The 22,842-nt window shown below is 44.7% G+C and overlaps 3 protein-coding genes across 4 annotated transcripts in view; 1 reads left to right on the top strand and 2 right to left on the bottom strand.

The window, feature by feature from the left end:
* BCL2L13 (BCL2 like 13) overlaps positions 1-7,965 on the bottom strand; it is a 34,635-nt gene extending 26,670 nt beyond the window's left edge. For both annotated transcript variants that reach the window (XR_008483294.1, XM_054281909.1), the window contains exons 1-2: positions 7,807-7,965; positions 1,631-1,791 (exon numbers count right to left, since the gene is read on the bottom strand). Coding sequence is in view for 1 of the 2 variants with exons in the window: in XM_054281909.1 (XP_054137884.1) it covers positions 1,631-1,754 (124 nt within the window). In the remaining variant the exon portion in view is untranslated. The remainder of the gene's footprint in view (positions 1-1,630; positions 1,792-7,806) is intronic.
* Positions 7,774-9,261, bottom strand: LOC128940400 (uncharacterized). Its single transcript, XM_054281783.1, has 2 exons — positions 9,058-9,261; positions 7,774-8,241 (listed from the first exon to the last, which is right to left on the bottom strand). Exons 1-2 carry the CDS (start codon positions 9,259-9,261, stop codon positions 7,774-7,776), a joined length of 672 nt encoding a protein of 223 aa, XP_054137758.1.
* ATP6V1E1 (ATPase H+ transporting V1 subunit E1) lies at positions 9,167-19,780 on the top strand. The gene is made up of 9 exons (XM_054282158.1): positions 9,167-9,292; positions 12,659-12,724; positions 13,609-13,718; positions 14,185-14,251; positions 15,931-16,020; positions 17,146-17,214; positions 17,573-17,667; positions 18,511-18,598; positions 19,169-19,780. Exons 1-9 carry the CDS (start codon positions 9,260-9,262, stop codon positions 19,229-19,231), a joined length of 681 nt encoding a protein of 226 aa, XP_054138133.1. The 5' UTR covers positions 9,167-9,259; the 3' UTR covers positions 19,232-19,780.
* Positions 19,781-22,842: the final 3,062 nt, after the last annotated feature.

Here is a 22,842-nt window from a genome sequence, read left to right on the forward strand (position 1 = left end):
AGGAAGATTTCCTCTTTAGAACTTGTGAAGTATGAATGCTTTAGAGTATTTTAGTAGCAAATCAAACCACAGGCTGCTGTGACACAAGCTAACACATCTAAACAATATCTGAGAAGTAAAATCTTAAGTCACTACAAAATTTTCATTTAAGGATTTGTAGCTTCCTCTTTAGAAAGTTTAAATATACTTCTGTAATTCAGATTAGAAGCTTAGAGGTTCCAGTAATGAGAATCAACTGATTCTGAAAATGAAAGGTTTCACCTCAATTTGCAAATGCTTCAAAGGTAACTACAGCCAAATCATTTTAAAAAGCTTTAAGACTAGCATTTCCCTTTCTGAGTCTATTTCTAGAACAAAGCAGACTCTCATACATTGAACCTTTATATGTACTCAATACATTTCCAGCTACAGCCCAGTTATAAATGGGTGGGATGTTCAGAATGAGATGTCATTGCTAAAATAAGCACATTTTTCAACAAAGGGTTTTATGAAACAGCTAAGGTGCCTCTCCTTTCATGGACCACAGATGAAGACAAAGTGGAAGTAGCAAACATGCCTTAAATACACAAAGGTATTTATGAATTACAGTTTATTAATTACGTAACATTAATTTAAGGAATTATATATAACATAACCAGCATGTGCTATGTGATTTGGTATTTAATACCGAACAGAAAAGCAGTTCTGCCATAATCTTTTCTTTTCAGGAATTTCTCACTTGATGACAGGTAAGTTCAGTAAGTGACAGCATATGCATTATTAAATGATTGTTCAAAGAAAACAAAGATTCTGAAGACTGTCTCTGTTTGGTTTGGGCTTTTTTAAAGTCTCCTTTCATCAGAATAAGCTCTGAATCACAGAACTAATAGTGACTAAAACATCATTAAGAAATGACAAGTCACCCAGGCAGTCCTGACAAACATTGCTTAAGTGCTTGCCACCACAAAATAAAAAACAGTTTTACCTCCTAGCTTTATGTGAAACACAATCTACCAAACTTCTTTTATTCTGCCTTCTATTTATGTATTTATTCTCTTTTATCCATAAACCTGTCCTGGAAGAAATATCTGCAGTCCTTGACTTTGCAAAAATAAATAAAAAAATAAACACAAGTAGCATTTGCCACATCTCTGCACCAGCCCTGAGTGACAACAACAGCAGCCTCAGTGCAATAGGGCAAAACTATTTAGCACAGGAGGTTGCTCAAGACACCACTCAGTTTATGCCAGTAAACATCACCTCACCCCTGCTTACTTCCACTTGTGTCCCAAAAAAATAGCAAGCATGGGCTGAAATTCTCATGCTGGCTCAACAAATGTAATGTACATCAACCCAAGGTGATAATACATCCCAGCCTCAAGGCACAACTAAACCACTTATTTGCTTCCTAAACACCAACCAGCCCTGGCATAGCTCAAATTAAAACATTAATCTACACACAAACAGCTTTGTTTCCATCAGTATCTCACATCTTTAAACTGAAATTTATTCATTTTTCACTGAACAAACCAAGAGACTCACTACCCCGAACATCAGGCTAATGCTCTGCACACCTGCAGAAACACCCCAGGAACTAATTGCAAACCCAGCTGCACATGTAAATGGCTGGAGATGAATATGCAAATATTACCTTGAGTTGGAGGAGGAGGAGGATGCTCCTGTGGCTTCTCCTGTGCTAGAAGGCCCAGGTAGCTGAGCACTACGTATTTGGTTTCATAGTGAAATCCTACAGGCACGGCAGCAGCGGACGCCATCGGGGTGGCTGCGCCGCGCTCGGGGGAGCCAGGAGGGCTGTGAGGGAACAGAAAAGGGGTTTGGTTGGGTTAGAAGGCTGCAACAGGTCGTGAACCCACACGTAACAAGGAATTATGTAACAATCCTGAAGCAATATCCAGGTTTTTGCATTCTTGTTTTAATAAGAACCATGCGGAGCAAGCCCAGCTGTGCCTCAGCGCAGCTCCTGCCTGCTGCCAGCAGTGGCATTTCCCACTCCTGCCTGCCATGGTCACACAACCATGGAAACAAAAGGAGCAGTGCCTCAGCACAAGGGTTTTGTGAAGTTGGTGTGGCTGCAGAGATTTATTTGGGCTACCCGTTGCCCGAAAACAGAATTATCAAAAATTGTTGACCCGCCACGGCCACACTACCATGCAAGCAAAATGAGCAGTCCCTCAGCACAAGGTTTTCGTGAAGTTGGTGTGGCTGCAGAGTTTTATTTTTTGGGCTATCCATTGCCCCAAAACAGAATCATCAAAAACTGTTCCTTGTAAAAAATGTGTATATGATTTAGAAGAATTTTCATTATGATAGTAAAGGCGCTTCTATTTTTTGATTTTTTTTTTTCCTTTTAAATAATCTGGACTATTGGGTCTATTATATCATTCACATGAAAAAGTTGCATTTAGAATTACAATTATCCTGAGTCTATAATTTCCTTGGGTCGTGGACTAATAAAAAACTGCACTTTTTGCCCACACAGATGTGTACAGAAGGTTGGCCTTCAATTCTACAAGCATCTTAGAAGTCCAAGTCACAAACTTGAAAAGGACAGAAGTTGTTAGAGACCAGGCAAGTGTTTTTCTGTTAGCTGAAATTGTGTTTTAATTGGTTATATGTGCAGGACTGTTAAACTTAAGAGGAGCCATCCTCTAATCTCTGCAGAGTCCAGCTGTTCATTTCCTTGACTAAAATGCTCACCCATTGTTTGGTGGTTCCATTTAAACACATTGGTCAGAGGTGTACTGATCCTTTTTCAATGACAGCAGGTTTCACAGTTAATTTTTCCCAGTATTTATGGCATTTAATTCATTTTGATCAAGTTCTATATTAGATTTTGAGTTTACACCTGGAGCTGAAAGTGTAGCCTAAAACCAAGATGAAGCAAGCCTCAGTAGGGTGGAGGGAAATTGTCAACTGGATGGGTCAGTTTTCCACAGCTTTCTTAATTCTTTGCTGTTACAAGAACAAAACAGCTGGAGTACACCCCACAGAAAATAAATCCCATGCTTGGAAGTGGAAGTCAGGGCTCAGAGCCTATGGATTTTTATGGAAGTTAGAAAGAGACCATTAGTCTCATGTTTTGACAGATTCTGAACATTTCCTTACCCACAACACGTGGTAAAAAGGCAAATTCTGAGGAGTCTCCCTTTCCCAAAGCCTCCCATCAATATTTTCTCTGCTTTCTCAGATTGGCTACTGTGATGCCCAAAAACTATAACAGAAAAAGTGACCAAAATTGCCTCAAATTAATTTTAGTGTTCCAACAGCAATGGAAAACATATGGTCAACAGAGAGAATTCTACATTCATTGTAGGGATTGGAAGTACAGATGGTTGTTTGTCCTGGATTTCTCACCCAGATGTTATTAAGTATAAACCAGAATCCACACCCAACAGCAACATCTGGCCAAAAAACTCCTCCCTGTTTCACACTAATTGTTTTGTTGCTTTTTTCAAATATCCAAAGAAGACCTGCAGGAAAAACTAAGGTAGAGAGAAATTAAAACCAACATGGTAAAAAGGAAAACCTCAAACAACAACATGGAAGTGGAGAAAAAGCCATGCAAGAGATGAAAAGGATGTTTGAGATTAATCAACATGTTTTAGCTGGTTTTGTTTGGTGAAGTCTGGATAACTACCAACATGCTGTCAACTTAATGGATCCAATAATGCTGTCAGGGGGTTTCTGACAAACTCTTCAAGTTGAGTTCTCCAGGACTTCCAAGAGTCATTCCCAAACAAGCAGTGGCCCATTCTTGGCCACCAGAATGGATGTGTAAATGAAAAGCACACAAAGAAGATTGTGCTACAAAACAGCTACTGAACAGGCACTGAAAGAGCCAGATAATTTAGTAATGTGAGACACAGTTACATTTAGAAGAAGATTTTTTTATCAAGTTTAAAGTTTAAAGCAGTTAGAATGAGCAAAATGCTAAATACAAGGAAGAGAAATTGGACCCTCTCAAGAGAATTATGGATTGCACTGGAAATGCCTTGGGACTAAAAGAAAGAATCGGGTTCCAAAACCAAAGAACAATCTGCAAGTGAAGCCTCAAGTTTAATAATAATAATAATAATAATAATAAACCAAGAAAGCAAAAGAAAAGCACTTGCCCGTCTAGCTGTTCAAGATGCCTGGCCTAACTTCTAATCCCTCCTCCCTGAGAAGGAATTCAGATTAACAGCAGTTGCACACTGGTTACTGAGGATAAACAGAACTAGAACTGTGCTGTGGCATGGCTGCAGTGGGCGTAGGTAGCTTGGCAAAGAAGAATTTACCACCAAACTAAAAGCTGTAAAAGGAAAAGAAGTGCTGTAAAATGGGCTGGCTATTCTCTTTAGAAACTCTAGCTTCTGAAACCCATTCAGTACAGAAAACAGAAATGGGCTCTCTGTTGAAGACCATACTATGGCAGCCCTGCCTCTTGCTCCATGTATTTAAAAATGCCTGAAAGCCTTCATCAGAAATGTAGGGTTGTGTCTTTGCTGCAGCTTGAACCAAATCAGCAAATTATATACAAAGGAAACAATGAACTTGGAGCCAACACTTCATCTGTGCTGCCTCTTCCATCCCAGAGTGCTCCACAGGCAGCACATCCTGCTTCAGACACCTAAGGAATCACAGCACAGAAGAACCACAGCTTTGAGCCTCTTCCAAAATTGAGATTTTTATAGACCAAGAAGAACTGAAAAAAACCCCAAACTGCTCTGAAGACTTTAGGATCCTTTAACAATAGATCTGCCCTTCAGCCCACGCGCAGTCACCACACATCACATGTTGACATCACCAGGTGGGAAAGGTGCCATCCCCCAAAAAGCAAAAGCTCCCCAGCCTGTTTCAGTTCTGGTTTGTTCAGTAGAGATCCACAGACCTGAAATCAAAATGCTTCTCACAAAGCCTACACAGTGAATGGGAGCCCTTCCAGACAACCTGAACTGATCTCTCCTGAAAAAAATCAGCCTGACAGATGGTCCAGAGACATCCAGAAACTGTGCTGTGGACCAAAGAACAAGTCTGAATATATAATAGAGATTATTCTTCAAAATATAATTCCAAATCAATGCAGAAAATGAAATAAAAAAAAAGTTGATGAAAACAAGCATGATATCCAAAACAGCACAGTGCAACAGGGAGGCCTAATTCATGAAAATCACAGCTCAGCACTTCTCAGGGGAGGAGGGGAAAAAAAACAGAGAGAGAGCATGAGACCACAGCTTATTTAAATAGTGGCTAATGTTTCCCTGGGGAAAGAATGATAAAAAAAAATTACCTCAGTGGATACATTTTGAGAGGCAGTTTTGTAATGAAATGAGAAAGGAGACTTAAGAACTTGAATGGAAGAAATCTTCAAATTCACATAAAAGAATGTCATGAGTGGAAGTGCACTTCAGAATCACTGACTTTCCTTTGAGAGAAGCCCACAGCACAGAAACTGAATGACTCCTTTAGGATTGAGAATGACTGGTTTTGTTTACAAAGACAAACACAGAAATATTGACTCAGATCCTGTAAATATCTCAGAAAAGGCCATTTTTCAGGAACGAGGGGGATTGAAAAAGGACACACAGCTTGAGAGACCAGATCAGAGGAAAGAGAGCTCTCCACTAAAGGAGCAAAATGGAAGAGAGTCCAGAAAGTGTTTAAATGACAAGCTTGTACAGGAGATGCAATGGAGCACAGGAAATAAGGAGCTACACAGACTCCTCAAGTCTCAGAGCCAGGGCAAGAGGGCTGCTGCAGGTTTAACAAGACCTCTGCAGGAATACTGTCCTTAACAAACTACAGAGATCAACATTATTACCAATTACTCCCTACAAAAAAAAACCAAAAACAAACACCTTTCCCAGTTCCTGCACCCTTGGGGGACAGAAGGCTCTACCTGTTGAAGCTGACTTAGCCTGTCACTCCTCCGGCCCTGCTGTCACTTGTTTCATGTGGGCTGAGCTGCTCAAGCGACCTGAGAGCAGGAGTTGCAGCAGGACTGACATTTCCCCATCTGTCACGTCCTAATCCACAGCAGAGTTATAAATTGGATAATGGGCAGCACCAGCCTACCAATGAATACAGGGAATATAATCCCCAGCCACGAGGCCGGGCTGTGTTTGAGTCCCTGTCTGTAAAACCCCACCGTGCATCAAGATGTGTTTGCTTGCATCATCCAAACCCAAAGTGCAACATCACCGCTCGACTGCCCAGAGCAGTTCAGCTGGTTCTCACAAACAATGTCACCTACGGATTTCAGAAACAGCAGCGCTGCCAGAGCTCTTTCCAAACAGCAGCACCACAGCCCTCAGCTCCCACTCCAAAATGGAATCACTCCAGAGCTGGATGCATTCCCCACCTAGAGCCTCACTCACCAGCCACAAACCCAGTCACCCTGTGAGCTGCTGTGGCAGAACTCCTCCTGCTGCTGCTGAATTACTGCCACAGCCCCGACCAGCGAGCGCTCAGCCAAGCAGCAGGATGGCAGCACTGCAGCTCACATCATCTTTAGGGCCTCCTGACCTCGATATGCTCACGGTTTGGGTCGTCCTCCTGCCATCAGTCTCGGCAACAGGCAGCCACGCTCGGCTCAGCTGCATCTACAGCCTCGGTATCCTTCACAAACGTGCCCAATTTCAAGGAGTTGCAGGTCTACAGAGCCACACCCCGTATCAACAAGATGGAAAATATTCAGGCACTCTGCAGCCTTACCAGACGTGGGGATTTTGGGTGAGACTTGCATGTGTGGGCTAGTTAAACCTTGCAGCAGTTTGTCTCTGAAAACGCTTCCCATAACAGGCAGGGGATCCAAAGCATCCAGTTGTGATCAGCTTGGGAGATAAATTCTCCGGAGTACTTTTCCAACTGGGTATGAGGGTATGACTAAGAGATTGTTTATAATAAACGGAGAGCTACTCAGTTCAAACATGTCAGTTCCTACTGGAAATGAATCAATACTGCAGCCACTACTGATCCTCTGGTGGCTCTTAATGGATAGAAATACTGGAAAACATAATTGTTATTTGTCTGGACAGCGGCTGTAGCTGACCTCTGACAGAAATGCAATTAGGTGAGCACTCTAGGCAAACGGGGTGATTTCTCTTCTAGGAAGAAAAACAAAAGCTGTATGCGTTATCCACTACAAAGGTCCTCAATCCTCCGCAGCTTCAAACCATCTCACCACAGCATTAAATTATGACAAGCACAGCTTTCATTAACGAGCTCCATTCACTTTCTGCCTTAACGCGCCTGTTTGGGTTTGAGGAGCCGAAAAAAGCCCTTCCAAGTTTCAGCGGCGCCGGAGCCGCCGGCGGGAGCGCAGCGTGAGCCCCTCAGTTACTACGGCGATGAATGAGAGATTTATTTATTTATACCCGGGCGGGCGGGCACGGCGGCGGGATGAGTCACCGGCGGCGCCGCGCGGGACTCGCAGCCTGCGCGCTGCCGCGGCCCCTGCAGCGGGGGAGCCGCCGACGGGAGCCTGGCACGGCCCCCTCGCCACTCTGCCCGCGGCTCCGGGGGTGCCCCGGGGGCGTCCCGGGGGTCCGCGCGTCCCTCGGCCGCGGCACCGCCCGCCAGGGGGCGCGCCTGCCCCCGCCGCGCCCCCGCCGAGACGCGCGCTCCCGGCTCGCCGCGCTCCCCCCAACTCACGGCCGGGGGTGCGCGCGGGAGGGCGGCGGGAGCGCGCCCAGCCGCCGGTCCCCGCTCCCCCACCACCCTTGAATCAATGAGTAAACGCAGATAGATAGGGAAAGAAATAAATAAACAAAACAAACAAAAATAAATCAACAGTCAGCCCGCCCGCTCCCACGCCCGTTTCCTCACCTGCGGGCGCCGCGGGGAGGAACTGGAGGTGGAGGAGCGGCCGCAGCTGCCGGGTCGCTCCCGCCGGGGGCGGTGAGGAGGGGAGGGGGGGAGGCGGGAGCGCGCCCGGTGCGCGGGCTCTGCCCTAATTTGCCGCCGCCGCCGCCGCCATGATGGAGGGGGCGGGGGCAGGAGCGCGCGGGGCGCGGCGCGGCGCGTGCCGCGCGTCACGGCTCGCGCCGGGGAGGGGGCGGGGCCAGGCGGGGGCTCCGCCCGCCGCACGTGACGGGGCGGGGCCGGGCGGGAGCGGCTGGCGGCGGTCACGGAGCCTCCGGCCCCGGGAATAAACGTGGGGAGGGGGGGTTTGTGCCAACCTGTCCCGTTTCCTCGTGGATTCGGAGCAACAGGAGCCCTTAGCAGTGCAGCTCCTGCCGCCCTGACCTCCGGGTCTCGTGGCTGCAGGTGTGGGTTCGGTGGGTCAGAATCCCAAACGCCCCCCCCCCCCCGGCAAGGCAAGGGGCACACAGAAAAGAAACAGAGCCTGGATATAATTCCAACTGTATTTGTTATTTTATTTAGCAATATTTATTTTATAATAATAGACATCATTATCATTTGCTATTATATTTTTTCTTTGTTAAAACCGGTTTCATTATTATGTACGTGGTGCCTGAAGTAATAGTAAAGCGTTCTCCAGATCCGAAGTACAAGCTGATTTTTAGCATTATAACGGCAATATGAAAAGACAGCAAAGTTACACACAGTTTTATCATAAGCTTTTCCACACAGGGAAAAATATTTTAAAAAGCACAGAAAAAATTAAGGAAATGGAAATAAATCAGGAAGAAGCATGGATGTGACGAATACCACATTTGACAGTGATTTGTAGGGGAATGATTTTGTCTTTTCCACAAAATGTTCCAGCAGAGTGGAAGTGGAAACCTCTTGCCGACTAGAACAAACCAATACTATTATAGATTATGAAGCTTGTTTGAATTTGAAGTTTGTTTAAATTATGCCATAATTCATGAATTATGAAGTTTGTTTGAATTTTGCCATAAAGAAAAGAACGGCCGCAGTGACAGCACTGCTGCCAGGCCCTCCTTGCCCTCCCCTTGTCCGGCTGTTTCCTGCATCTTTCTGCTTCTCCCTGCTGCCAGCACAAAGCGGCTTTGGGGGCTGGCAGGGGAGCTCGTCCCGCGTTTCAGCGCTGTCCGCTGCAGCTGTAACAGCCTGTCAATGACACAGGGACAGCGACAGTGACGCGATCACCATATATGGCCGTGTGACATCATTCGTTTGTCGAGTTCCTATTGGTCCGGATGCGCGGTGGGCGGGGCGTGTGACGCCCCGCCCCGGCTGTGACTCGAACCGGATCTGATTCCGCTCGCGGCCACCGACGGTGCCGGCCGCGTCTGCAGGGCCTGCGGCTGCCCCCGACACCGCCACTGCCACCGCCACTGCCACCGCCGCCATGGCGCTCAGCGATGCGGACGTGCAGAAGCAGGTAGGGCCGCGCGGCCCGGCCCGAGCGGAGCCCCTGAGGGGGAGCGGGGCTGGCGGCGCCGGGCCCTCAGCGCAGCGCTGGGCCCGGGCGCGCTCCCTACCGGGCCTGCTGCTCTGGGAACGGAAGATCAATGGAGGGGAGGGATCCTGGCTTGGCTAGAGGAGTCTCCCGACACGAAGGCGATTTTTCCCCTGCCTGGCTGGGTGGGCCCCACAGGCAACTTCCGTGAGGCGTTTTGGGGCCGTGTTAGGCCCGGTTGTGACGGGAGGGTTCCCGAGCAGGCTGTGTGCTGTCTGCAGGGGTTAACTGCACCCCGGGCGGGTAAATGCAGAGTCTCAGATGAGCACTGTGCTTTACAGCCTGCTGGGGTGGATGCTGAGAGGTGAGGGCTGGTCTGTTCTTCCTGCAGAAGGGAGAACCAGGGGAGATTCACATCAGATGTTGAAAAAAATACTTCACTGTTAGAGTGGTCGGGCATTGGAATGGGCTGCCCAGGGGGGTGGTGGAATCACCATCCCTGGAGGTGTCTGGATCTGAAGTGGTTTAGTGGATTAAAGGTTATGGTTGATGGTTGGACTGGGTGATCCCCAAGGTCTCTTCCAACCTTAATGATTCCATGGTTCCCTGAGGATTTGCCATCTCTTTTTGGCTTGTAGCTGTGTTACCTGCAGTTAGCTGTACCTTAGCATGTGGGTGGGCTGCTCACTGTTCCTGAATGCCCTTCTCAGCTCTACATCCTAACCAGAGTAGGGGCTGGCTTGCAATGGAAACTTCCAGCGCTGAAGTCTGGCTGTGCACGTTCCTCCAGAGGCAGGACAGCCTGTCCCTGTTGACAGTAAACACTGCCCTCAGCTAAAAAAACTGCTTTCAGCTGGGTTGGAGAGGTGTGTGGTGTCAAAGGCCGTGGGCATCCAGTCAGCACTGGTGTGGGGAGTTCCTGCAGGTGATGAGCAGATCAGGCGAGTTCCCTTTGTCCTCTGCATCACAAGTACTCGTGTCTCACTTTCTCATTCAGTAAACATAGTCTCTTGGCAAGGCAGCATCACAATGAAAGTAAAATTGGTAGGTTGCCTTTCTCCAGAAGGAGAGTTGTAACATTACATTGTATTCCTTTTATCTGCAAAGCTTGGGTTGGGTTTTTTTCCCTGCCTCTTTTATGATAATAAAAATAAAGCTGATATTAAGGTGGTCTTGCTCAGCCAGACCTGAACTTCAAAGGTCACTTGAGGCTCTGGTGATGTATCAGACATGTAATACTGGTGGCATTCCACATGTGCACGTTCCTGTCAGTGCTTTGCACTCCTGGGCCCGGCATGATCCTGTTAACTGGGCAGTGCTGATGATGATCCACAGTCCTGCACCAACTTCCCAGCAGGTCCTCCTTGCCACCACACTTCCAGCGATTGTCACTCTGAAAATCATCTCTGATTGAGACTTTTCCCACTGTCTGGCTTGCTTTGTTGCTCTGTGAAAGGAATTTAACACATTGTTCCATCTGGTCACTTCTGAAGCCCATCTAGAACTTCCATTGGAAAGGGTAATCACGCTGCTCCTGACAGGAAAACCCCTTCCTCCTTTCTGCAGGAAATACTGCCTTAAAATAAGTCTCTCATTTCAAAATGCATTTTTGTCACTGTTATTAAAACTGATCCTATTTATAGATGTGAAAATCTCACTCTTCATTTCTAGAAAAACAAAAGGGGATTTCAGTACAGCAGCTTTTGAAGGAAGTAACACTGTTCAGTCCTATCAGTCTAGGAGAGGTGCATTCCATATCAGCTTGCTTCCATCTCATTCCCTTTCTTTACACAGAGGATGTTTCCTGAACACCCAGAACTGTCACAAGTGCTTGTCCAAAATTCAGAAACCAGACTGCACTGGAGGAAGTGACTCAGTCACATAAAGGCTGCTGCTGCTAAGTTCCCAGTCCTCTTCAACAATAGGCTATTCAGCAAAATCGTATCCTTCTTTTAAATGCCTCTCTTGGCCTTTCTGGAAGGCAGGGTAGGTGGACAAGCACTTGAGAGTCTTTGCAGAGACAAATTAAAAGCAAACCTGCTGATTTGATTTTGAGGATGTAGATGTTGCTGTTCACTTGTTCCACTGTGCTAACACGTGTTTAAAATCTTCCATTTGTCTCTTCACTTCTGGTTTTTCATCCCTATGGGCTTAGTGCTGCACATTGGCTCACTTTTCACCCTGGCACCTTTCTAATCTCTTTAAAACATTGAATTTTAACACGAGATTCTGTAAATAGAGTCTTTTGTGTGAGTTTATTCAGCCTGGATTTTCTGCAGAATGTGTCTCATCACTGAGTGCAAGCAGACAGAAAGTCAGGAGGTTTTAGGGTCTGCTCCATGTGGCCATGGAAGTGTCTGTGCCTCCTCCCAGTTGCAGTTTGGTTGGGAGCGAGTCCTTCCAGTCTGTCCCAAATGGGAGCCTGAGCTGAGGCTGCTCACAGAGAGCCATGTGATGGATGGGCAGATCTGGGTCTGTTTGCTTTCCTGCTCTCTCAGCTGCTGGACCTGGGCTTTGTAGTGCTTTGAGGTGGCTGCAGAAATGCTTTTCAAGTAGAACTTGTTGGTTCCTGTGGGGCTCTGGAGCAGCATGTGACATTCTTGATGTGGTCTGGGTCACAGAGCTTTGCTGCTGCTCTCTCCTTCCCCAGCCCCTCCAAAGTGACAGTACAGGCTTTTACAGAATTTATTACAGTTTCCCAAGAGAAGGGTCTCTGGTGTTCAGAGGAGCTGGTGGCTGTACAGATCTCACCAGAGTGGTCAGTGGCACTTGGCTTGGCTTCACTGTTCATCTGTGGAAGGCCCAGGTTCATTCAGATGCCATCTGTGTAATCTTTATGTTTCATGGAAATGTCATAACAAACAGACCCGTTTGTTATGAGGCACATAACTCATTTGTTGTGAGGCACATTGATAAAAATGCCTCGTTTTTGAAGTCTGGAAGGTTTATTTAATAATCTCAGGGGTGAAAAAAGTTGGTCTCATGTATGAAGAACAAAAATACCTTCGCATTTATACCCAAAAATGGCCTTGCATTTATACAAATTTACTTTGGGGTTCTTTGGTTTGTTTTGGGGTTTTTTATGGTTGCATACCTGAAGTGCATTCTCCTAATGGCAGCTAGTGAAACAGCATTATATAGAATTATTGGGGGAAATTATTTTCTTGTAATATATGTCCAGATGAACTGACTCTTGTGTATGCTCAATGACATTTCCCTGCCAAACAATATCATATGAAAGAGTAAATGGATATGGAGGCTGTACAGATGAGTGGATACATACACCTGCTTCCTCTGGTCAGTGTCCTTTCCTACAGAAAACATTTTCTTTCCTCTCTCTGGTTACAGATCAAGCACATGATGGCTTTCATCGAGCAGGAAGCCAATGAAAAGGCTGAAGAAATAGATGCCAAGGTAAAAATGGAAGTTCACTGTCAGTAAGTGCAAAAGGAAAACTGCCTCCCACACCCTGCTCTGAAAGTTTCAGAGAGAACTAGAAACCTTTGTAAGCTACAGCTGGTTTCTGTTTAGTTACTACACAGCAAAAATGTACCAAAGACAGCATTTCTTAGCTTTTGACAAATGAAAACGACTCAGAGCTGGTTTTGGTCAATGTTTCGGTGGTTCTTGAATATAAATATATTCATATCAAAGTGCAACCCTTTTTTTGAGCAATCAGGAGAGCTGAGAGGAAATGTGACTCAACTGGATTGAGTAGGACACCTTCCCCCACCAAATTAGTATTTAAGGCAGGAGTTGAATGACTTGCTGAATGCTTCACTTAGCTTAAGCCACAAGAGACTGGGTTTAATATTAACCTGGAGTTAGAGTATAGATGTTTACTGAAGAAGGATTAATGGTGCCTTTCAGCCCCAGCAATCTGCATTACACCACCAGGGAAATGCCTTGCTGGTATTGGACTCAGCATACATGTTGCTGATAATATTTAATCTCCCTTAAACATTTAGGTTTGCATAAATATTTAATCAGTACTAAAGCTTGTATTCCTGAAGATCTGCAAACAGAATTCAGAAGTTGAGATTGGATTCTCAGATATAAGTAGGACAATTATCCACATGTTTTTACATTTTGTCTAGTGAGGCTTTACAAAAAAAAATGAAAAGCTGTGCTGTCACCCTCCTTGTGTAAGAATTACTTAAAGAGGTGAAGGGTTTTTATATGGAACCATAGATTGTATCATCCTATCCTGTGTGTGAATGTGCTCTGTTACATTTTGGTTCTGTTTTTTTCAGCCCAAGGAATCAATTTCCACTTCAGTTCTTTAATTTTTACTGTAGGCAGAAGAAGAATTCAACATTGAGAAGGGTCGCCTTGTTCAGACACAGAGGCTGAAAATCATGGAGTATTATGAAAAGAAGGAAAAGCAAATTGAACAGCAAAAGAAAATGTGAGTTGCTTGGGCTAGACAGCTGACCTCAGAGCCCGAGTTTGCATTTTGCTGTTAGTTTTATACAAAATTCTTCTGGCCCTGCAAGCACTCACATTGTAGACAACATATATAGCTCTAATTATGAGTTCCTGGTTTTTTTTCTGGGGAGAAATGATCAAAACTGAGCTACAATGGTGTAACAGTGTGATAAAAGAATCCTTCACATTTCTTTTTGTAGTTAACATCTAGAACTCTACCCTGCTCTGTTACCCTGGGACAAATGATCATGTTGGGTTTCGTTTGGCTGGGTTCATCAAGAAAGGGCTCCTGCAGTTTAATCTTTTGTGCAAGTCCAGAAACAGATTCAGACAGGTCAACAGACCTTGGCTTTAAGTGTTGTAGAATTGTTACCTTTAAATGCAAATGTTACAGTTCTTCTGTCAAAGGCTGATGGATTGATTCAACTTTATCATGCAACTTGCAGCCAGATGTCCAACCTGATGAATCAAGCGAGGCTGAAGGTCCTCAAGGCAAGGGATGACCTTATTGCAGTGAGTATCTCTGAAGCAGACACACAGTCTCTATTTCTGCCATAACTTAGGAAACGGAGCTGTTCTCTACAGAAAATAGGATTTTTGATTGAGTGATGTTTGCTTCAACATACAAAAATGGCTTTCCAAGCTGCTCTGAAAGGGCCTTGAGGATTTAGTCCAGCTTTGCTATCTCCCTATTTTCTCAGTTTCCATTACCTGCTGTTTTAGGGAAGTGCATTGGTCTGCCAGGAGCATTGCAGGCAGTGTTGTATCTGTCATTTGCACAGTGGCTTGTTTCTTTCAAGAGCAGCAACTCTCTCTTGCACAGTTGGCAGAACTTTGAAATCCTGTTTGCCTGAAGCAGTGTTTATACGAAAAACCCAGCATGGCATAAGCAAGGAGGCTGAAAACACCACTAAGTGGGAGTTTTTGTGTCCTCAATGGCCCATAGGCCATCAGACCAGGCAGCATTCAGGCTAGTTTGTGTTTCCTGTGTTTATCTCACCATGGGCAGTGTGTCCCCATCCTGCTCACTGAGCAGCTTTGCTGTGCTCTCCCACCTCAGGGATAGTTTGGCTGTTCCATGTTCTGCTAGATGGGGCTGTTGAGCTGTTGGAAAAGCTTGAGATGGGATGAATGTTCAGGTTGATGCTACCATGAAAAAGAAGAGTTAGCAGAAGAAAATCACCAGTTTATTGATTCTTTAAAATGAGTTTCAAACTTTAGATTGCATTCCCAGGGAGGAGGGAGGTGGATTGCTCAAGGGCTAACTCTGTTGTGTTGGTCTCTGCTGGGTAATCTCTTCCTCATTTATTTGCTGACTCAACCTCATGCTTCTGAGTAATTCTAAACAGTCTTCCTCATTTTAAGACATTTAAAGTCACATGCTGCTCACTCTTTCTTTCCTTATCAGATCTGTGGCTTCTTTCATGAGAGATGAGCAGTGGCAGAAATGCAGTGTTTCCCTAGGGAGGACAGAGTAACTGGGTTTGACCATGGCAGTAAAATGTGATCGTTTTATATCTTCATACTGATTGTGTTTCTGTGCACTCTTTTTCTAAACACCATGAGGTAGGACAGGAGAGAGTTTCTTTATCTGAAGCATTTCTGATGCTTCAGTTTTAGGAGCTTTGAGTTGACTCTTTAAAAATTTCTTTAAAATTCAATCCCATCCTATGTTGATTTCCTGAGTGAAGGTAATCAAGAGAGCTACTTCAAATTAAAAATTAACTCTCTCTTTTAAATTTTGATTTGCATTTACTTACAATTAAAGAATACCTAACCTGAATATTATTTGATAGAAAAATAGATTGGATTTTTGCTTGACCATAAAGCTAAAAAAATTTATTTGGACAACTGTATTATTTTACATGAAGCAATTATTTGCTACATATTTAATTTATCTAAGTTAGCATTTTAAGTACCATTCTTTTACTCCTGAGCTCTCCCTTTTTCACACAGCAGGAATTATTGTCAGGCTGTAATGAGGTCAGCCCAGGGCAGGAGGAAGGGAGTGTTGGGCAGGGATGGTGTGCCATGCACAGAGAGGGAGGTCTAGCTTGGATGAACACCAGCTGGAGTGTACATTTACGTGTTGGCAGGGTGTGAGAGCTATAATAGAAGTACAGAAAGTTGGTAGGCATGAAACCAAATGCCAAACAGATGGGCTCTGCTGATCTGATTTCTTCTGAATGTAGGATTTGCTGAATGAGGCCAAGCAGAGACTTGCCAAGGTGGTGAAGGATTCTGCCAGGTACCAGACACTGCTGGATGGACTCGTTCTACAGGTAAATATTCAAATTGTGAAAAATGGATCATTGCTGCCCTAGCCCCCTAGGTTTCTTTTGTGAGAAATAGCCCTCTGAAAGTTCCAGTTGTATTAGAGTCTGGATCAAATGCTGATCTGAGTGGTCCTTGAGTTTTAAACATCACTTCAATATCTTTGAGTCTTGGGTTCTGAGCAGACGAGGCTGTGGCTTACTTTGAGGTGTAGAACCTGGAAACCAGCAGCAGGTCCATTGTAAGAACAATTGCAGGTGTGCACACACTCATTTTAGGGTGCACACATGAAGCTCTGTAGTGATGATTTGGATCAAGTGCTCCTTTGTCAGAGGCTGCTCCTCCAAGCCCACAAATCAGTCAAAACCTGTCGAAAACCTTTTCAGCATCTGAGACTTAATAAGCCTTGACAAATTTACTGTAGTATGGAGTGAGCCTGTGACAGAAGCAGGCACAGAAAGCAGCACCCAGAGCTTTGCTTGCCTAGAAGAACCCCCTCAAAGCCCAGAAATGAACAGCTGAAAGTCCAGTGAGCCTTGGCCAGGTCAGTGCTGTGGGCTCTGGTGCCTCCTTCTGGCACAGACTGGTCCTGTTGCTGGGAGCTCCCAGGGGCCATCACGAGCTCTCCTGTCACACTTGATGGCAGAGTTTTCTCAGTAGTGCCTCCTGCCAGCTTGTGCCTCCAGCTGGGTGTTGTTTCTTTCTCACACTCAGGTCTGGTCTTGCTGTACATCAAGAAAACCCCTTTTTTGCTCTTGCAAATTGGCCACGCTTCTCTTGGCTTGTTATGTTAGATCCAGTGAGGGATCTGTGCTCACAGCTGGACCAGATGCTCATTGTAGGTCCCTTCAGACTGGAACTGGGCACCACAGTCCTGAGATTCCCTATGTTTAGTTGCACTTGAGTTCCAAAAGCATCATCCATAATCGGGCTCTTCCCCAAACATTGGTGCTGTCCTCTCAGAAAGGCTGCGTGAGGTGAACTCGTGGGCAAAAATCTAAATAAATGAGGCTGATATTGCTGGGGCTTGGGATTCAAATTGATCAGGTTTCCTTTCTTGGGGGTAAATAATTGCGACAAAGAAACAATTGATTTCCTGAAACTGAAATGGTTATAATGGTTATTCCTTGCAGGGCTTCTACCAGCTGCTTGAGCCCAGATTAGTTGTTCGGTGCAGGAAGCAGGATCTCCCCATGGTTAAGGTGAGACACCTGCAATATTTCAACAGTGCCCTGCTGGATTTGCTGCTCAGATCCCTCTCTCTGTGTGCTGTGGAAACACGCTTTGCTTGCTGCACTTCTGTTGCAGCTACAATGTGCTTCCAAAGTTGGGAGTCATTTCCCTGCTTGGATCTTACCTTGGAAACTTTAGACATGGCTACAGTATTAAGAATAATAACTGGGTTTGGCTGAAGAGCCAAACTGAAATGCATTTGCTTAATTAAAAATAAAAAAAGAGGCCTCAATACCTTTTTCTATTACTACAAGTGATTGAATGATGAAACCCATGTGCTGCAGTGGCATTTGTCAGTGCTAACTGGAAGTTTATCTTGTGTCCTAGACTGCTGTACACAAGAGCATTCCCATCTACAAAAATGCCATAAAAAGGGATGTGGACGTTCATATTGACCAAGACAGCTTCCTGCCAGAAGATATGTAAGGAAAATGGGATTGTTTTGTACAGGGCACTAACTTAATGCAACTTTTCAAGCCACAGCTCACATTAGTGTCAGAAAGTTAAGTGTGGAATGTCCTCAGAGTGGCTGCTGCTGTTCTTGTGTACCTGGCACTTCTTTGAGTTTATCAGACACACACTCTGCAGTTTTCTGCAGACAAGCACTGTCCCCACCAAAAATGTGAGGAAAAGTTTTGTGCAAACTCCAGCCTGATTCACAGTACTGGAGCAGGAAATCACTGTGCATAGGAACTGAACCACTGGCCTTTTAAGGAGAGAGAAGATGGATGTAGCCATGCTTTCTGTCTCAAGATGAAGCAAACTGAATCTTGAAGTGCTGCAGGACAATCACTTGATGGGGTTTATGTCTGTTCTGTCTGCAGGGCTCTGTTTCCACATGGTATCATAGAGGTACTACAGACAGAGCTGTGTATTCTGCCATCTTTATCTGTGGGCCAACAAACAGCACTTCTGGCTCCTTTCCTCACTTCCCAAAATGTGACGCTCTCTTAATAACACAGAGCCAGAAGCTGTTTTGAAGGGACAAATTGCAAAGCTCCACTTCCCTTTAAAACATACTGATGAGGGTCCTTGCACATAGATGTGGTCCCTAATAACTCCAAGATCCTTTGTGCTGCTGCTTCTCTGGATCTTTGTGCTGATTCCTATTAAAACATGATCAAAAAGGTTATTTTTTAAAAAAAATAAATGTTAGCCATGTATCTGACTTGTCTATAAATGCTGATTTGGGATATGTTTGCCACATTCTGATCCTGATCCGTGGATTTCACTGAATTATTTCTTTTTTTGTTGTCCATCTTTAGTGCTGGTGGTGTTGAAATCTACAATGGTGATGGCAAAATTAAAGTTTCCAATACCCTGGAAAGTCGGCTGGACCTTGTAGCCCAGCAGGTGAGTGTCTCCAACAACCTGGGTAAACAAAATACAATTAACTTTGTTCTTGTAATGAAATCCTTGTGTTTCCAAAGTGTCACAATAGTGCATGGCATCAGATTTCATTGGGAATGACCAGTAGGAAGTTATTTTTGAATGGAAAGAAGCAAATTACCTGTTGTTTGTGCAGGAAAAGAACATGATTCCTTTTGAATTAAGTTTAAGCATAAAACTCTATAAATTATGATACTGAAAGCCTTGGTTATGACTGCACTGCAATCAAGATGCTGAAATGCTGAGGCTAACTTGAATTACTGAAGCTAGCTTGAGTACAAACTTTGGCTGAGACCTCTTACACTGAAGTGCAAAAACCCCTAGCTCTGGCATCTCTCTCATGTGCTGCAGTACAGGCAGTGCTTTCAGTCTACAGAGTAGCAGGCAATGTGTGATCAGGGAAAGACTTAGCAAGCTCAGCTGAACTGACTTGTTAATTTTGAAGCCAACCTAAGTATCCCAGAGTGCCTGCAGGAAGAACCTGCAGCAGTTTTATTGCCCATTTCACATAACTGATGTGTTCTTTCTCTTCAGATGATGCCAGAAATCAGAGTGGCTCTCTTTGGTGCTAATGCCAACAGGAAGTTTTTGGACTAAAGCTCTATGAGAGAAGGTGGGATCTGTTCCACTGCCATACTGAAGGGGATGCAAAAGCATCTGCTAATTTAAAATCTTGAAATTTAACATTACTGTGTCATCCAGTATCTGTTCTTCAATCGAATAATTTTGCATACCTGCTGTGCTTAGCCTCTCTACTTGTGGTTAGAATGCATTGCTCTAAGGATGTGAAGACATACATATTCATCCAGAAGTGGCACTAGGAAATGGAGGCACTTGGGCTCTTGGCTTTCCTTGCACTGTTGTGACTCTCTAAAGACAAGTGGTGCATTTGGGGTCACTCTCTTTGCTTTGGCCTTGTCTCTCTCAAATTATCTGATCTGTGAAGTAAATTACTGTGCTGCTGATGTCAAATCCCCTTTCAGTTATGGTCTTCAGTGTTCTAAAGGGCATGTATTCCTTCCCAAGGTTGGTAGTTTAATTCATGTTACTTGGTCAGGCATTTCCTGTTCTGTATATGTGATTAAAAAAAAAAAAGCCTGAGCCTGTAAAACTATTTATTAAAATAAAAATGCGTGTGTGTATGGAGTTCCTTGTCACTTCTCTCTGGGGCATTGGCAGCAGCCTTTGGAAAGTGGGATTGTTTGTGCAGGGACCTTCTACCTGAGCTCTGTGTATGAGCTCTTCTGTGAAGCTGGAATTCAAGAGCAAGGAGCAGGGTCAAGCGATTTGCAGGAATAATGTTGGATTGCAGGCAAGGCTTTTGAGTAGGACTCCAGGATTCTGGAGCATCATTCTCCCTGAAAAATGGGTCAGTAGTTCTGCTCCCTCTGTCTTCTGTCACAGGACTGAGCTACAGTAACACAACTGTGCTGCTTGGATAAAACAAACACAATCCATTTCCCATCACAAGGTTGTTGCTTCTGATCCAAACTGTACCCTGACTCTTCCTAATGCTCAATTCTGAGATTTCTTCCATGGAAAATAGAAGCTGATGAATTACAACTTGAATATGTTTTGAAATCATCTTCTCTAATGATTGCAGTGAACCAGGAGCAGTAGGAATTTTACATTGTGCCATGAAGGGCATTGCCAAGCTGCAGCAGCACTGGTTTTATGCAGTGTTTTTAACCCAAGGCTCTAATGTGTGTGCCCTCATGTAAAGCAGACTCTAAATGCTAGATAAGCCTTTTATTGTCTCATTCCTCTCAAATGGAGATTGACTGCTAAGGAAATCCTGATTCCAAGCTTATTTAATCTGTTTCTGGAAGAAATGCTTTAAATTTGCTCTTAGGAAATAAGATTACTTTGCAAGGTCGGGACTTTTTGTTTTGCTGCTCTTTGCTGCTGCATTTAGGTGCCAGCTCTTGTTTTCCATAGATGGTTATGGTATTTATTTCTTCATTTGCTTTTCAGCACATTTCTGTGCTGGGCAATAAGTGTGTCTGGATTAAAGTCTCTCTCTTTCTAGATTTTGGATACCTGTTACAGCTTTTTGTCACAGTTGCTGGTCCAGCTTCCTGACTGAGCACTGGGCTTGGCCCTGTGACACACATGTAGTGAAGGATAAACCTTTGCATGTGCATGCTTGGCTGTGCTGTTTCTTGATTCAAAGAGTACTTTTTGATACAGAGGTGTTTTGGTCCTTTCTGATGGTTTAATCCAGCTCATCGGTGAGCTCTCTGCAGATGCTTGTCTGTGACAAAATGTGGCTGTTTGTGCAGGATCTGATGGTCTGTTTCTTTCATGAAGGTAGCAAGAGCTTCACAAACCCAGGTCTTGCATACTTTTGAAAAGCAAAATATTAACTAGATAAGAGTTTGAGTGTGATTCTCACACTGGAAGATGTTAGAGTTATTTACTTTTTACTTTTCTCTGTTAGTTTTGTATCTTCCTTCTCAGGAAAGAGGAAGAAACTTGTTGCACTTGGATTCAAAAATTGGTGTCCTCAGGAACGTGTTCAGTGTTAGTCAGTGTCAGCAGTGATTCAAAGCAGGTCATTAAGGAAGGGTCTCAGATTTATGTACCTCACAGCTGAAGTCCAGGACGAGGGGGTTTGTACCCCCTACAGCTCCTCCCAAGCTGACTGAGGCATTATCTGGAATATTCTGGTCCTTTATTCCAGGTAAGAGGAGCTGTCACCAAGCTTTTTAGAGATGCAGAGGAAAATGGGATATCCCATCCAGGTGTACCTAGTGCAGTTAGCAACCCTGTTGTACCTTCATCCAAACTCCCTTCAGTGTTTGTACACACATTTTTGCAAGTCAAATGTGAAACAAAAGCAGCACTTGAGGACAATTTCAGAGCTCCTTCTGCAGCATTGTTGCAGCACAGTTTTGTAAGGTGAGCTGCACTGCTGGAAGTAGCCTGATGACCATGGGCAAATCAGTGAGAATATTGATCTTTATTCATCTTTGTATAAGCATGCATCATATTCCAGTTGGGCACACTAAACAAGCCCTAAGCCACATCAGCACCTTACAAAACTGGACAAATAGAGGGAACAAAGGAGGCATTAAATGAGGAAAAAATTCTCTGTGAAGTTGTGATGGGAGAGGCAAGCACTGCCGGTTAACAGTGAGATGGTTCAGCCTAATGGAAGAGGACTTAGGGAAATGGATAATTTGCACTTGTTCTGCAGAGCTGGCAGTGGAAAATTTAAGAGCAGGCTTGACACTTAGGTAGTCACCAGAGGACTTGAAATGTTCCTGCACATCTGAATCCAAACCCTGTTTTAGAAGGTAGTTTTCACACCTAAGTATATTAACATTAATAAGGCTGTATGAATGCCTGGAAGTGCATGCAGGTGTCCAGAAGAGGAAAGCCTGGAACAAAACACCCAGAAGCTGGCAGAAGGATGGTACCTTGCTTGTTGCATGCCCCTGTCCTGAGCTGCTGATGTCAGCAGGCAGAATATGCATCTCCTGGAAAAGAGGAAAGTGTAAGCTCATCCCTTACACGGCCAAATAGCACACACAGGCTTGGGGCACCTCCATGGACACACATTTCAGCCTGTGCCTGAAATAGCTGGGGAGGTTAAAAGAAAATTACCCATTTATTCATTTCCAGAGAAAGTGCATGAAGGAGGAAAAGAAAAATTGGGGGAAAAAAGTGAACCACCCCAGGGGAAAATTCAAAGCAAAAAAATATCTTTAGTTAAGTGAACTCTGAGCTGTTAGTCTGGAGAGCAAAGGCTTGATAGTGCAGGGAAGCAGCTTGGCAAAAGGTGTTTAGCCCTAAGCAAGAGCCCAGACAGAGCTGAGTGTGGTTTGGCTGGGTGTGCTGTTTGAGAGAGGCAGCTCAGAGAGGCAGGTGGGGGCCCCATCCTGCCTCTCAAACATGTTTGCAGGGAACAGGCCGTGACAAGAAGGCCCTTCCAGGGCTGGGATGTTCCTGCTGCTCTCAGCCAAAGTAGAGCTGGCTGGGAAACCCCAAATCTGTCTTCCTAGCATCTCAGTCAGAGCATCCCATACTGTTCCTTTGGCTTTGCTTTAGAGAAAGCAAGAAAAACATCTGTACAGGAGCATTCTGGGGTTAAAATCTTACTGACAATGTGCCAAAAATGTCATTTCCCAGCCCTTGGTACATGCTGGGAATCAAAAGCTTTGGAAATCAAGGCTACCACGTTATTTTAGGTAATTCAAGGCTGA

The sequence above is a fragment of the Melozone crissalis genome, unplaced genomic scaffold (genome assembly GCF_028551555.1).
Source record: "Melozone crissalis strain CALT ecotype California unplaced genomic scaffold, PUWL_Pcris_2 ptg000033l_1, whole genome shotgun sequence".
Lineage (NCBI taxonomy): Eukaryota > Metazoa > Chordata > Aves > Passeriformes > Passerellidae > Melozone > Melozone crissalis.

Excerpts from the sequence above, each read along its gene's own strand:
- ATP6V1E1 (XM_054282158.1), top strand. The coding sequence starts at position 9,260 with ATGGCGCTCAGCGATGCGGACGTGCAGAAGCAG. Across the intron at positions 14,252-15,930 it reads CAAGGGATGACCTTATTGCA|GATTTGCTGAATGAGGCCAA; the intron begins GTGAGTATCTCT and ends TTCTGAATGTAG. Across the intron at positions 17,668-18,510 it reads AGCTTCCTGCCAGAAGATAT|TGCTGGTGGTGTTGAAATCT; the intron begins GTAAGGAAAATG and ends GTCCATCTTTAG.
- LOC128940400 (XM_054281783.1), bottom strand. The coding sequence starts at position 9,261 with ATGGCGGCGGTGGCAGTGGCGGTGGCAGTGGCGGTGTCGGGGGCAGCC. Across the intron at positions 8,242-9,057 it reads ATGTCACACGGCCATATATG|CCACGAGACCCGGAGGTCAG; the intron begins GTGATCGCGTCA and ends CCACACCTGCAG.